Here is a 14,478-nt window from a genome sequence, read left to right on the forward strand (position 1 = left end):
CACGGAAGTTGTTGTTACATAACATTGTATACAAGGGATGATGGAAGCTCGCGCGCCAAACGAGGCCATGCCAACAATGATTAAGTAAAAAAAACACACCATAAATCACTGTTTGCTTTTATTATCTCAAACCGGAGTTACTGCATTGATTTTACACATTTACACGTTAGAAAAACGTAAAATAGTTTTTGTGTGACCATAATTTTGGAAGATCAAAATCAACAAGAACGAAAAGCTTCTTAGCGGACAAGTCTCAAATCCTTGTAGTAGCCCAAGCATCATTTTTCACTCGGGAAGTCCAAAGGTTTCATCCAAGCTTTGGGGAATTCCGCATATGTATTACGGAAAATGTAACGCATATGCGGAACTGCGTTGAATCATATTTGCAGATTTCGACTACCGTTAATGTTACAGTCTGGCAGAAATTTTCTAAGATGTTTTTATTTTTTGGTAACTCGTAATGATATAAAAGTTTGTTGTTGCCTTGTGTTTTGTTGCCTTAGGGAAGCAGTACAAATGAGAAAAAGTTAAAAAACGTGAAATCAGACTGTTAGCGCATGGTTTACAGTCTAACTGAAGTTTTTGGGATCACATTGTCTTTGTTTTTTTCAAACTGGAGACGGTAAAACCCAATTTGTCTCTTGGAAAGACAGTAAAAACGACGTTAAGATATTATATTTAAAAAATTTCATTGAGACAGTTACCAAAATTTGGCAAAACTTGGAAAAGTCTGTAGAACAAGCCTTCTCTAGGTAGCCATGGTTGAATCAACGTAAAACTATGAGGTTTTAGACACACTTCAATATCCCTGCTTGTAAAATTAGTCCTTTTTCGGCAGACGTTGAATCGATATAAAACAATGGATTTTGATAACTGGGAGCCTCGCCCAACAAGGTCAGACATAAAGAAAACACGAACACTTCCATATGAGTCAAGTGTCGACTTTTTAAAAGTCAATGGCTCAAAACGGAAGTTGGATACATAACTATAGTGTCATAAGTTTAAAACATGACAAGCAAGCGATTAGTCATAGGTTGTTCAGGATCTTTTATCATGTCCTAGACCTAGGATGTAAACTATCTGGGAGAAGGAATGTGTTTTTAATGAAAACAGCAATATGTTCAAACTGAAAATGCAAATTGCTTATGATAACCTGTAATAGTAAAATAAGGCCAGACTCAAAATTAATATCCTAAGTTCGAAGTCTAGTCGAGCTCACACGAATTAAATCTTTTGCTTAGTATTCTTTCTTACCCGGCTACTCTTGTTCATCTTATGGAAGCAACTGAGGGTTCTCGATAAATTATTATAAACTAAAAGTGTAAGTAGAAGGCTTACCATAGCTCACTTTGATCAGGCTCGTATTTCGCCATAACGTCGGCAAGATCTCCAAACAGCTGATCTTGGTGAAGACACAAAGCCGCTAAAAGCATGATCTCCGCCCATGTGGTACTTAGAAGGGTTGTGTGATCTGTCAATACCGATTTCCAAGATAAAATGACTAAAAGACGTTGTGACTACCAGAAAGTGTCGTGGTTAAAATGGAAACAACACATCATGGTTCTGATATCAATTATTAATTAGTGGTAACAAATTGAAAAGCGGTAAATATCAACTTGTAAACCGTGACGTCAGGATGGTTCCATTTTCATTAACGCTATGACATCGAAATGCCAAAACAATCAAATTTTTTATCCATGCACAATGACGAACTTCAAAGTAATAAGTGCCGGCAACATCTTTGACATTATAAGATAAGCTTAGGTTGATCACAAGGCATAACCTATTAGCATAATAAAGCCATTTCATACAACTATTTACAGTAGCCAATAAAGTTAAAGATTTAATCATACTGTATAACACTAACTCAGTACCTTTAATGGATATGCTTTCATAGAATGGGAGCTTTTTGAGCCAGATGATTTGACGATGAAGCATTTGATCGGCGATTTTGCACAAAATAGCATACACGCCATCCTGGAGAAACAAGAAACAAACTTGTAGCTAGGCAGAAGTTTAAGTTTGAGACACAGTCCCCTGGGATCAGCTGGACAGCCTAGAGAAGCTCTGGTTTGTCCTTGCCACTACGCACAGATGCTTTGATATGAAAATAAATCAGTTTCACATCATCAAAATCTATGCATATCCCACTTTGAATTATATATCAGAACATAAATATACACCATGAAAACTTACTCTGAAAATTACATTAATTTTATTGCTGTATTGTTAAAGTGGAGAATTTTTAAGTACAAGTGCTCAATTGTTTGCAACAACGTCAACACAATAGAAATCTAACCAATAAAATTTAGCGATGTCCCAGGAGCAGGTTTTAACAATAATTACATGCACTCAAATAGTTAGAAAGGAACAGTTTCATATTCTATTTGAATAAGTATCCATCTAAGAATTGCTAAAGTGTGAAGCTAGGAATAAGTTTAATACTTTTCTTCAAATTTTCTAGTATTTTCTACTCTGTAAACAACAAATTCTCCTGCATTGCCAATGGTCATTTTTGTGCGACTCAAAACAGTAGAAGAAATATCAAACCAATAGATGCAACAGGTAAGGACCTTAGATATAGTGCTTTCGGCAAGGGCGCCTTTCGAATCAATTTCTGGAAGGTCAGATGAGTCTTCAGAAAGAAGCAAGTCTTCAACCATGGATATGAATGTCAATTGTGCAGCCTTGTCTTGGGACTGCTCTCTGCAATAAAGAAGCATCTGTTGGGTTACAAAGCGAGACAAATCCAAAAGCCCAAGGGAGTTTCTTCGAATGTGCGGCAATGCATCTTAAGAGCTTTCAAATTTAGAATAATTTACTTAACAACGGCTAAAATATAAAAGTAATTTGCGTTCTTCTGGTGACTATTTACTAGGTTACCTCCTGATGTTAAAGATGATAACTAGCTTTTGTATTTCCGACGTTTCGTCAGTCAGCACGACTGACTTTATCAAGGTGGCTAAAACAGGTTAACACAACCTGTTCAGCAACGATGGCACAACACAAAAACGTACTGATAAAATGAATAAAGTAAGCAGCAAGAATCAGAATTAAAACACGCAACAAGATACGTCAATACTCAACGTCCGGAGCATTCCGCTCTTTGCAAACATTCTATAAATTCAGACCATAAAATTACTTGGACCAACGCCACCATTCTTAAAACTGAAAAGGATTACACAAAAAGATTATTTACAGAAAAGTGGTACATAAACCAGAAAGCACAACATGCTCTCAACCAGAAAGATGGTCAGAATTTTCCCTCTGTGTACAAAAAATTACTTTAACTTTAACTTCACCTTTTCCATTCTCAGTGCGTCTTCTCTATCATTGTTATTGCCAATTCCCTTGGTTTCTGTCTTGTCTGATGACTTTTCAATGTTTCTTGACGGTGGCCCAATAGATAGATAAATTTACGCTGTTGGAAAGCAGCCTACTGGTTTTAGGCATTCACTGCATTCAGTTTAACCTCTAGGTATCTTGTTGCGTGTTTTAATTCTGATTCTTGCTGCTTACTTTATTCATTTTATCAGTACGTTTTTGTGTTGTGCCATCGTTGCTGAACAGGTTGTGTTAACCTGTTTTAGCCACCTTGATAAAGTCAGTCGTGCTGACTGACGAAACGTCGGAAATACAAAAGCTAGTTATCATCTTTAACATCAGGAGGTAACCTAGTAAATAGTCACCAGAAGAACGCAAATTACTTTTATTATAAAATGCCTGGTGAACAGTCTCTCTCTGTTTTTAACGGCTAAAATGTTATTCGTCAATGAAATGTGTTTTAACGTCGAATCTACCGATCTTGAAACGCCAACACACGTACAGATTGAAATTATTATCACAAAAATGCACCTGGTCCCTTCAACTAGTGAAGGTCAATACTTTTTTTGACTAACATAACGTAGAAGACACATGAAAAGCTAATTAAAGGATATGTCATATCCTGAATGAGAGATCAAGCACACAGCCCTTCCTTATTGAAACATACGGTACAGCCCAAAACACTGAACGCAGCACAAAGTCGAATCAATCGTGCAACCTTGGCAACAACAAAAAAGGATGATTTATGATGGAAGGAACGTAAGGTGAAAGTCAAAAAAATGTTTTAAGGTGGTAAAGGCTAAACTTTAATAATAAAAAAAGATAATAATCGCACATCCTAAAGCATGACTATTCTTGAAAGAAATTGGACATAACATACTCACAGCGACGTTTGGCTTGATAATAACGCGGGGTATGGACCCATATGAGGTAAATGAAGAGGATTTGCTCCAACACTTGGGTAAAAAGCGTTGTCCCTGAATATGTTGAAACTGTTTTAAAAAACGTGCTATAGCGTAATGCATACCCTGACAACAAAAATCTTCATTCTTACATTAATTTAAAGTCTTACAGACGTTATTAGTAAAAATGACGAATTCTGTTGTCTAGGTATTGAACATGAATAGTCTGCAATAACTCTGAAAGACACGTCGACTAATTTGCCCAGTAAACAGTGCAGAGTAAACCTAATGACTATAAAGAACTTTTGCAAAATGTTTCTTTTAGCAACATTACCTTTGTCGTAGTCCTTGCATCTGTGGCATGAACGGCAGCTGAGGATTTGCCCCTGCCAGCAAGCCCCGAGTGCTGATTGGCGCAGAATTGGAGGAGAATTGACTGGCGCGACTAAAATCATTCGCTCCTGTGGGTGACCTCGAACTTGCAGTCTGGAAATTGGCCGGATTTCGAGCAGCAGAAGTTGGCGGCAGGAAAGATAAAAGGCCGGGAAATTGGAATTCCAACGGTGAATAAGAGCTGGCAGAGGTATCATGATGTTGCTGTTCTCGGCTGAGCTCCTCGCGAGCTGCTTCCTCCTCGAAATCTCTTCCCGAGAGAATGCGTTCAATTTCCTCGTTGGAAATCTGTAAAATGCCAATGTTTATTTTCAAGGTTAAATATTAACAAAATGGCGGACATGTTAAACACCTTTTTATGAAAAGATTTAGGGCGGCAAAAAGTGTTCGCATGTTGCTTTTGATATCCAAAGTAACACAAATCATGACTTAGTGTCAAAGTACGTCATCTCACATTCTACTCCTGTTATTCTGGTGAAAAAATAGTACAGGGAAATAGATGGGAATTTAACTTCCGGGGCTATAAGAAAGGAAGTGGGAAAAAATCCCCAGGCAGGCTTTCGTGAAAATCCCCACAATAATCGGGATATTTAAAGTTATTGCTCTGATTTAAAAACATCTGCATGCAGTTTCGGGTTTAAAAACGTATGTTTTCTGAATCTTAATAAAACACACTTTAAAACCAATTCGAGATCTAATAGACAAGTGAGATAGGATCGAACGACCATTGAGAGCAGCTTCAATGCCAAACACTTACCACGCTGTTCAAAAAACGTGCTAGATTTAAATAACAGTATGCAATAGCTGGAAAATCCATTTTGGTAAAAAAATTTAAACGAAGTCTGTCATTCGTAATAACAGAGCAATAGATTGCGCCAATCCGTTCAGCTATTGGTATTTACGGCGTATGTCGCGTATGGAAACGTGTTCTCTCATTTCCAATATTGCTTTGAGACCAGTCAATGTGATGGTGGAAAAAACCTTGTGCATGTCTTGCAGGATCTTTAAAAGCTATTTCGGAAAATCCAGAGCAATGAAAATATTAATATAACTATGAACTATATCAGAGATACGCCGTGAACGATGTGAGCAGACGTTAGAAAGCGCGGTTTCAGTCCAGTTATATAATTCTCGGGTTGTCTCATCACAGCTGGTAAAATCTGTCCCTTTTGCATTGATTTAACGTCTGCGGATATTGGAACCAAAATCAGTGGAGAAGAGATTGCCAAAGTGAAGCAATACGGTGAATAAAAGTGGAACTATAAACTATCTAATACCAAATGCAAATAGAATGGTTGCTTGATAATGAATCTTACGTTTTGGGAGGTATAAAGTTACACAAAATTATGGAAATATGGAAAATATATAATATGGAAGAAATCTTATGCAATGTACCTGAACCGGACCAATGCTCTTGTTGCGACCTCCTGGCATGCCATCTTCTCTTATAGCTGCAAGACCACAAAGTAACGTTGTATAATGGTAACATTATAGTAAAAGATGATGTGATGTGCTAATTGCTTTATTGAAGATGCAGGATGAAGAACTCAACAGTTATTGCGCCGTTCTAAATTCTTTATAGTGTTTAATTTTCGTAATTGTTATAAAGAAGTATCTTAAGGTATATTAAGTGTTTCTTTAAACAATCAAAATCATGTAGCCTATATTTATTTGCTCTAAAGAAGCGCGTTACACTAGTGTACAAAACGTTAGTAAAGCATAACATTTTTTTTAAGTTTGTTAAACTTTATTTATCATTAGAGAAGAACTCCTACAAACAAGATCATCTTGAAACAACCCTAAACTTTTCAATATTCACCTTTTCTGTTCATTCCCATTTGAAGACATTTCAACAGACGACAAAATTGACATCGATTCCTTTGCTTTCTCGACATTACGCAATTCTTACTTCGCGTGCATCGATAGACTCTCTTATTGCAAATGCTGCGCTTGAAAAAGCCTTTGCAACCCTCGCAAGATATGATCCCGTAGTGCAAGCCGGTGGCACGATCTCCGCAAATCAAGCAGCTCTTCACTTCCTTGCCGTCATCTGCAAGATATGTGTGATTAATTGAGTTGTGCCATGCTTACAACTGACATGTAAGGTTTCACTGAAAGATGCATCACAATAGGTAAGATTGTTTATTAGAATTCTTTTGTGATATCTGCATTTTTTGTTTATCGATTCTTACTCTATCGTATACTTTGGTACAGTATTATGTGAATAAAAAAGCAAAAGAGTCAATTTTAACTCGTGTCTTATAGCACTGTTTTATTGTATTGATATAAATTAACAAAGTATAGTCATGCGCTTTCGATGAGAGACGAACCATAAACCCCAGGATTGTACAAACTAACGCACTTGCAAACTGGCAGTCCAGACGACAGTTTTGAAAGTTGAATTGCGAAATATAAACTCGGCCGACAGAAATATAACACGAATTGTACTAATAACACGTTTTTGCCAAAATTTCGACTGGTATAGATTGCCACTGCCATTAACGCAGTGCTGGTCAGATGCTTGCAACGCAATTTTTATCCAGTGCCGGGTGCAAAATCGTTTTGAAATCAATTTCAAATTTGAAGTGAAACATAAAAGTTACATAAAATACGGAACTTGACTCATGATTGGACAAAGGTCATTCTAAGATTGCGTGAGAAGCGAGGCTACAGACCGGTTGCTGGCCGCCAATAACCCACTAAGTCATTACATGGCAAATGACAAAGGTTTTCCAAGAGTCGTGACAGAGAACATGTGCCAACGCAACAAGTATAGGAAACAAATGGTTCAATTTCAATTATCAACTTGCACTGGAGAATAGGATTTCTTGCTCGTTGCATTAAAGTGGTTTAAACGCGTAAAATCTCAATAGTTGCAATTGAACAAGACTTGTAATCGAGAGAAAGCGCTAAAAATGAAACAGTCCACAGCAATTTCTAATTCCCACTGAAGCAAGACAACGTTAAAGATCTTGGCACGAAATTAAATCTTCGCCCACTTCGGACCGAGCGCTAATAAATGGTTGCTAAGCAAATGCACCAAGTTATACGGAACCAAAGACAGGCTTATGAGGGGAAACATTTCGACATTTTCGTGGAACAACTGCATGGTGTGCGTAAAAACGTATGTTTTATACAAGCGCTGATAAGCTTTAGATCCAGCTCTTCGTCTTGCATAAACTTTCAGCCTTGCAGCGTGTTGATAAAATCAAAGTGACGAAGGTGCAACGCAACCCAGCATTGTTCCCAGTCACTGGCAGTCAGCTTCAAACGCAACAATTAAAAGGGGGGACGCTTGTTTCATCCTTCTATTGGGACAATAGAACAACAAACAATATAAAACAAACGTTAGAAGGCAATTTGATCTTCTATCCGTGGACGACGCTATAATAGACCGTCTATCCTTAATCACGGAATAATAATAATAACGGACGTGACATCATGCTTAGGTCTACATTTATCGATTGATGATAAACGTTGAAATTTTTCTAGTGAAGAATTAAATCAGGAACACGCAACTTTTTGTAGCGTCGTTGACTAAAATCAAATGCTAAGCTGGCGAGGGATGGTGACGTATCCCGCCGCGTCATCAAAAAGCTGCAAAGGATAGCTGAGACCATACCGATACAAACTCATTATAAGACTTCCAGTGAATGTGTTCAACCATACCCATTTAAACATGAAATGCCATTTCATGCTTATGGACGAGAGCTATGCTCTCACTGGCCAGTTTAATTTTAACACACTAATTAACAGAAACACAAGCTTTCTCGGTAACAAACTTGAGACAGGGAAGCATTGCCAAATTATCTTAATACGATATTGATCTCAGTTGCACGCAAAGACATGATCGATTTGCTGATGCAATAAGAAAAACCTGATCGTAAACTACAACATGTCCAGCAAAGTTAACAGATTTTGTGCTAAAGTAACCAGTAACCATATGATTTCTTGACGTTAAAATCAGCATCATCTACACGTGTAAAAAAGTTAAATCGCATTGTATAATGAAATGCATTAAAACTGTCAAGCAGCGAGATTAAACATCATCACCGGTCATGTATTAACAACAATAAAACGTCCGATTTAACGTTTCATTATGATGTATATCTTCATAATCATGATCATTGTGTCTCTAAATGATTGAAACTTGCTGTCAGATCAAGTTGTATCTTGCTTGTTAATATATCTTTGTTTTAACCTAGGTGAGTAGTGCACACATAGGGACACCCATTCGCATAAGATAAATTACCTAAGTTTCAATAAGCATATAACCGTAATTATTTGAAGACTTTACGCCCTCACGACTGCAGTCTCATTTTTCGCATCGTTGGCATAAGTTTTTGTTCTATGAGCAGTAACTATTTAGCAAATAAATCCTTACCCTTCCGGTCATTTTCCAATAAGTTGTCGTGCTGACGACCAGGGGGTGACTTTGGAGAGGGGGTACCGTTAGTTCGACGGTAAGAAGGGTACGTATACTGCGAGTTAAAGTTACCGAAATCCCCCATGGACCCAAGACCTAGTCCAGGGGGCATGAAAGTGGGCATACTAATGGGGGAAGTGGGAAATACAGGGGAGGGCAGAGAAGTTTCAGAAGGGTTCATTAGTTTGTTGAAGAGGTTTCTTTGGGCAGGGGAGATCAGTGAGAGACCACTGATGCCTTCCATTCGGTTACGACTTAAATCTAAACTCATTTTTTCATTTAAATCACGGTTTACTTTTAGAAAGCAATAGGTGAAACAAAATCCCCTGAAAATTACAAAATTAAATGAAAATTAAAAAATATGAAAAATATACTTGGTAATTTATTTGACTGTAAGGAAACAAATTCTTCTGCAATCTCGTTACATTTTTCACCAATCACTTGCACCATTACTCAGTGTTACTTTCTGAAAGCAAAACACATCTGCCTGTACTTTCCTCAGATAATATGAGTAACAGACACTAACGGACATTGTCAATAAAAGACGGCTATACTTCATGCCTACTCTGTCAAATAACCTCACATCATGTGTCATTTAAATATCCTCAAACAACAAATCAATGTGAATGATAGAATTATGCTCGGTCATATCCTATCAGTTAGTGACTAATGTAACCGTCACCAAAGTCTTAATAAATAAAGCTGATACGTTTAAAAAGCGTAAGCGTGAACATAAGACGTGATAGTTCTGTAATCTTGCATTGAGCGTGCTTTCTGTTATTAGATACATACATACGCTAAGCAACAACATTCTCATCAGCTTCCTGTGGGCGTAACTGCCCTATGTTATAGTCATGCCGCAACTGCATACCTGCGCACATACAATCACGGAAACTTAATTTCACCAACTGATGATACCACTTTCAGTACATCAGTTGTGGTTGGTAAAATTCTGAACGTCTTAGACCTTGTCAAACGTTTTCAATTCATCAAAAACAAAAGTTGTGCCATCCTTTTGCGGAACAAAAAAGCAAAAAAATTATCGAGGATAATTGGTTTATTTTATGGGTCAGGTGTTGTTCGTCCCATTATAATTAACGCTTTTATTGTTTCTGGTTTACTTTGATGTTTATTTACTGTTGGAGAAATTACAATCTAGAGTAGACCACTGCTCTTACATTAATTGTAACAAAGGTAGTTGGCATTTAGAAGTAGTACTTAGGACAGTTAAAAAAAAACTAGTGGTTTATTAAAAACTGCATTACCTTAGCCACACACACATCTCTCTTTAATCAAAGGCTTCCACGCAAAAGCAGCCGAAAAAATTGCAGTTGGCTCTTCAGTCTCTCTCCCCTGAACCTGCCAGCGCAAATAAAAACAGCTTCTTTTATCAATTGACGCTTCGACCGAGCGGAAGTAGCATTGAGCTCTATCGAACAATTGCACTCCCACACTTGCTCCTATTTATTCTCTTTCTTTTTCTTCTCCAATGCTCTTTCTTCTCGCGTGTAATAAGACACTGATTATTCGCTCAGCTGTGATAGTGTTCTTTCGATCGCCAAGTCGACATTTTAAACGAACTTTTAAGACAAGGCGTTGTTTTGATTAAACCTGTTTTTTCAACTAATAATATGAATTTTTGATTTTGAAGAAAAAAAACTTTCGTGAATTATTGCTACAAAAATACGATGAGCGATTTTTCGGAGCACTAAAGTTTTCGTACAGAACTTCATTGACACCGCGGTCTGAAGCTGTCGTAAACGTGAAACTAGAAATACGCGCGCATGTGAAGCTGGCAAAGATAAAGTTTTTGTGACAAGTCACTTAGCATGAACCACACCGACTACGCTCTGTTCTTCCTGGAAAAATGACAAGAAAAAGCAAAACATGCTGGCAGCAGATTAGATTGATTTTTTCGAGTAAAACATATTGTTGTAAAATACAAGACTTGAAATTTTAGCCTTGCTAACTCACTGCTACTAGAAACAAAGAAAATTAACCCAAAAGAAAGAAAAACAACCCTCAATTGACTATTGAAGAGTTTAAATAATCAAGGACAACGGAGTCTAATCAGTCACAAAACTAAACAAAATTGGATCAAATAAAGTTGTGACAAAAGAGACCGAAGCAGTCTATCATTGCACTGACAAGAAAAATGCAGGTATCACTTCGGGTAAAGACGATTAAAGGGTTCTCTTGTCTGAGTCACGGTGAATAAAACAATCACAACGGAAAATAGGGGACTTGATGCGATTGAGAGATATTAAGCAATCAGAGTTCTAATTCACTAATCGCAATCAAAATGACGATTCCACGAATACTCCCTTTCAGAGTCAAGTCACCTACCTCAATTAGAAATATCTGCTACTTTTGTGTTAACATTGATGCGATTATCACGGCCGATGTTGAATCTACACTAAAATAACATGTTGGCGTTGTTGGAATGTGTAATACGTGGCAAAGTACAAACCGATCGAGATTAGGCAGTGTGAGCGCCATCTATTGACGAGTGTGCGATCGATAGAATAAATACTTCTGATCCGCTTTGAATGAAACACCATGTCAAAGCTCATAAAAGTCAAGCTGTTGCTTTGGCTGTGTTCGTCTAATTTCGAACATTCCGTCACACGAAGACAAATAACAAAAAGTAACAAGAAGTTTGTACGAAAACGACACAAAACAAACTGAGAAAATACCACGTCCAGCCGCTAAAAGATATTAAGAAATAGTGCGGTACTCTCATGGAAAAAAAAAAGTTAAAAAAATTTAATGAGAATCTTTGAGAAAAGTAGAACAAACCCGGTGGGTTATGAAATTTTAATTTTTGTTTTGTTCTTGAAAAACTGCATACACGTGATTGCGTAATGCGTATGAACGATCAAATTGCGTAATGTTTGGCTTTGAAAAAAAATATGGCATAAGTTTTGACCACGGATTTTGATTCGGCATTGATTCGTTTTTTCACGATTCGGCATTGCATTCATATCATAATTTCGATCGAACACGGTAATTGGCTGATAATATTATTGAAGTTAGTAAGGCGACTCGACTCATGTCAACAATTTCAATAAAATTACAATAGTTTGTGAGCACAAGGCAAATTTTCTCAAATAAATATATCGCAACATGTCAATTTATAAACAAGAAAGCAGATTTCATAAACAAATCTGTGTGCAAGCCAACGCCAAAACTCACAACGTGTCGTTAAAAACTATGCAAATAAAAATATACACAAAACACAAATAAGAAAAAGTCGTGTTTGATCACAGTTATAGTGTTATACAGATAAAATACTTGAATCTTTTGACGCATTTAGTGCTGCAGGCATTGAACGTACATGGATGTATCTAGCCGAGTTGCAAGTGCGAAAACTGCGTTACACTTTCCGACCGAAGACGAAACGTTAGTGTTAGGAATTTCACTTCTCCGATGAATCACATCAGAAATAACAAGCCGGTCTATATGACAATCTAGCAAATCTTCCTCACTCTGGCCCAACGCTCTCTCAAACAAACTCGATGCCCGATCTGATTTTTAAACCTACCGATTCAGTTACAATGCATTATTTTTCTTTGTCTCAACCAAACCATCTGTATAAATCACGTGAAGCTTCTTTGTAAAAACCACACCACTGTGTGACACCTGAGCTGAAGCAGAAGTTCAAGGTAAGCCGCTGAAAGGATTTTGATGAGACGCGAACCAGCTTACGACTAAAAACTGTTTTTTTTTCGCTAGAGGATTGAAAACCTCTATGCCGGCTATTCAAAAACGAATTAAACTCACCGATAAAAACAAACAAAAAAATGTTTAAATACAAACCGCCAACAACAGAAATCAGAAATAATGTAATGGCCATGGTATCATGTAATTAGAAATCCAACTCGTCCTTTCTCTTAGCTTTAAGGATGAAGTCAGCGTACCGAGGACGAGCATAAAAATATATCAGATACCAATGAGCAAAATTTAAAACAGCTACAGTCGAAAATGCATTGATGTTCCTGAATATGGCTATCTCTATCATCAACATTGGCCGCACCCACACAAACGTTAAGTTGACATGAGACTGTCATTATAACCGGAGCTAATTAGCTCCAGCTTACTTTCAATTTACAACAAAGCTGTTCCAAAATGCCTTTCCGGTTTTCCTGTTTTGATTTCTCGGCCTACTCATAATCATTAATTTAAGGAGAAAATGCGTGCATTACTCAAAGGTAATTGAAAGTTTATGATTAAAATAACCATTCGCTTCCGAATCGAATCAAAAGTCGCAAAAAACCTGGCAGCATCCTCAGGAAACAGAGACAGAAAATATAAACATCTTTCTGCCCTGATCTCTCTCAATCAATGCTATTCTTAATTGAAGGAATCTTGTCATGACCTGTGCTTTTAAGAAGATAAATATGTACATTGCACGAAATGTTTTTAAATGTATGTAAATTTAACCTAATTTATCGTTGACTTGACAAAACATACGTGACTTTTAATCTAGGTTACATTCGTTATATATCCGACTATGCCCAAGGTGAAGTCAAATGAACATTACCGTAATTTCAAAGCAACATTTCCGTTTGTAAATCGTTAGACAACGTCACATCACAGAAATTTGATTTGAAAAGATTATGTCGTTCCTCTCCATCCATTATGTTTCCAAACAAGTGCATTGACCTACTTCGTGCAACCTTGCCATTATGAGGTCAATGCAGTTGTCAATTTAACACGTAGATATGTTGCAATTTACATGTATTGTATATAGATCCTTTGGTGACACAAACTCGCTACTAAGAATGGGTGATGTAAGACGATAATATATTTAAAAAACATGTGACAGTGAAAGAGCTTGTTCAAAACTGTTAATGCAAAAAGCAGCCGAAGCAGCTAAATTTGTTAAAGTGTCACTGAGACTACAATTAAAAAAAATCTCGGAAGTTTTGAAGAGGCCTCTACTAAAGGTTAAGGACCTGCTCCAGCTGAATACAACTGCTCTCACTTATCACAAACATAAATGAAACAAAACCCTCGATGAAGTTTACTTTAAACAGACACAAACTGCTAATTTCGTAGCGTCCAGCAAAGACATAGATACAGAGATGAAAAAAGGGACAGACTGCAATAACTCTTCATGACATCATGAGGCTAGCCGTGTTAGCTTTTTTCTAATGTCTCTTTCCAAACGCCTGTCACGGCCCGAGCTTTGCTTTGTGATTTTCCAGGAAAGTATGCCATACCTACGCACGGCGACCATTCATCATATGGTGAGAGCACGGTTGGCACTCTGGATATTTATGAGTGCAGAAAATATATAGGCTACTTTGGAGCGGAATGGACCCCACTTTTGATACCCGAAAATTCGCCAATCGTTTTGTTTTTTTCCATGCTGCACTATGAAAATGCAGAAAGCATTGCAAGGAAGTAAATTTGATTCCAAGGCAAAGG

At 37.2% G+C, this 14,478-nt stretch overlaps 1 protein-coding gene across 2 annotated transcripts in view; it reads right to left on the reverse strand.

Moving 5' to 3' along the window:
• Positions 1 to 14,478, reverse strand: part of LOC145764730 (nuclear receptor subfamily 6 group A member 1-like) — a 50,435-nt gene that overhangs the window by 6,948 nt on the left and 29,009 nt on the right. The window contains exons 1-8 of one of the 2 annotated variants that reach the window (XM_082576389.1): positions 9,004 to 9,316; positions 6,439 to 6,669; positions 6,015 to 6,070; positions 4,561 to 4,907; positions 4,209 to 4,301; positions 2,574 to 2,706; positions 1,875 to 1,977; positions 1,339 to 1,471 (exon numbers count right to left, since the gene is read on the reverse strand). In XM_082576389.1, the coding sequence (XP_082432515.1) occupies positions 1,339 to 1,471; positions 1,875 to 1,977; positions 2,574 to 2,706; positions 4,209 to 4,301; positions 4,561 to 4,907; positions 6,015 to 6,070; positions 6,439 to 6,669; positions 9,004 to 9,316 (1,409 nt within the window). Of the gene's footprint in view, positions 1 to 1,338; positions 1,472 to 1,874; positions 1,978 to 2,573; positions 2,707 to 4,208; positions 4,302 to 4,560; positions 4,908 to 6,014; positions 6,071 to 6,438; positions 6,670 to 9,003; positions 9,317 to 14,478 lie in introns of those variants that run through there. The other variant, XM_082576390.1, reaches the window with a different exon arrangement.

The sequence above is a fragment of the Aplidium turbinatum genome, chromosome 2, assembly GCF_918807975.1.
Source record: "Aplidium turbinatum chromosome 2, kaAplTurb1.1, whole genome shotgun sequence".
In the NCBI taxonomy this organism is placed as follows: domain Eukaryota; kingdom Metazoa; phylum Chordata; class Ascidiacea; order Aplousobranchia; family Polyclinidae; genus Aplidium; species Aplidium turbinatum.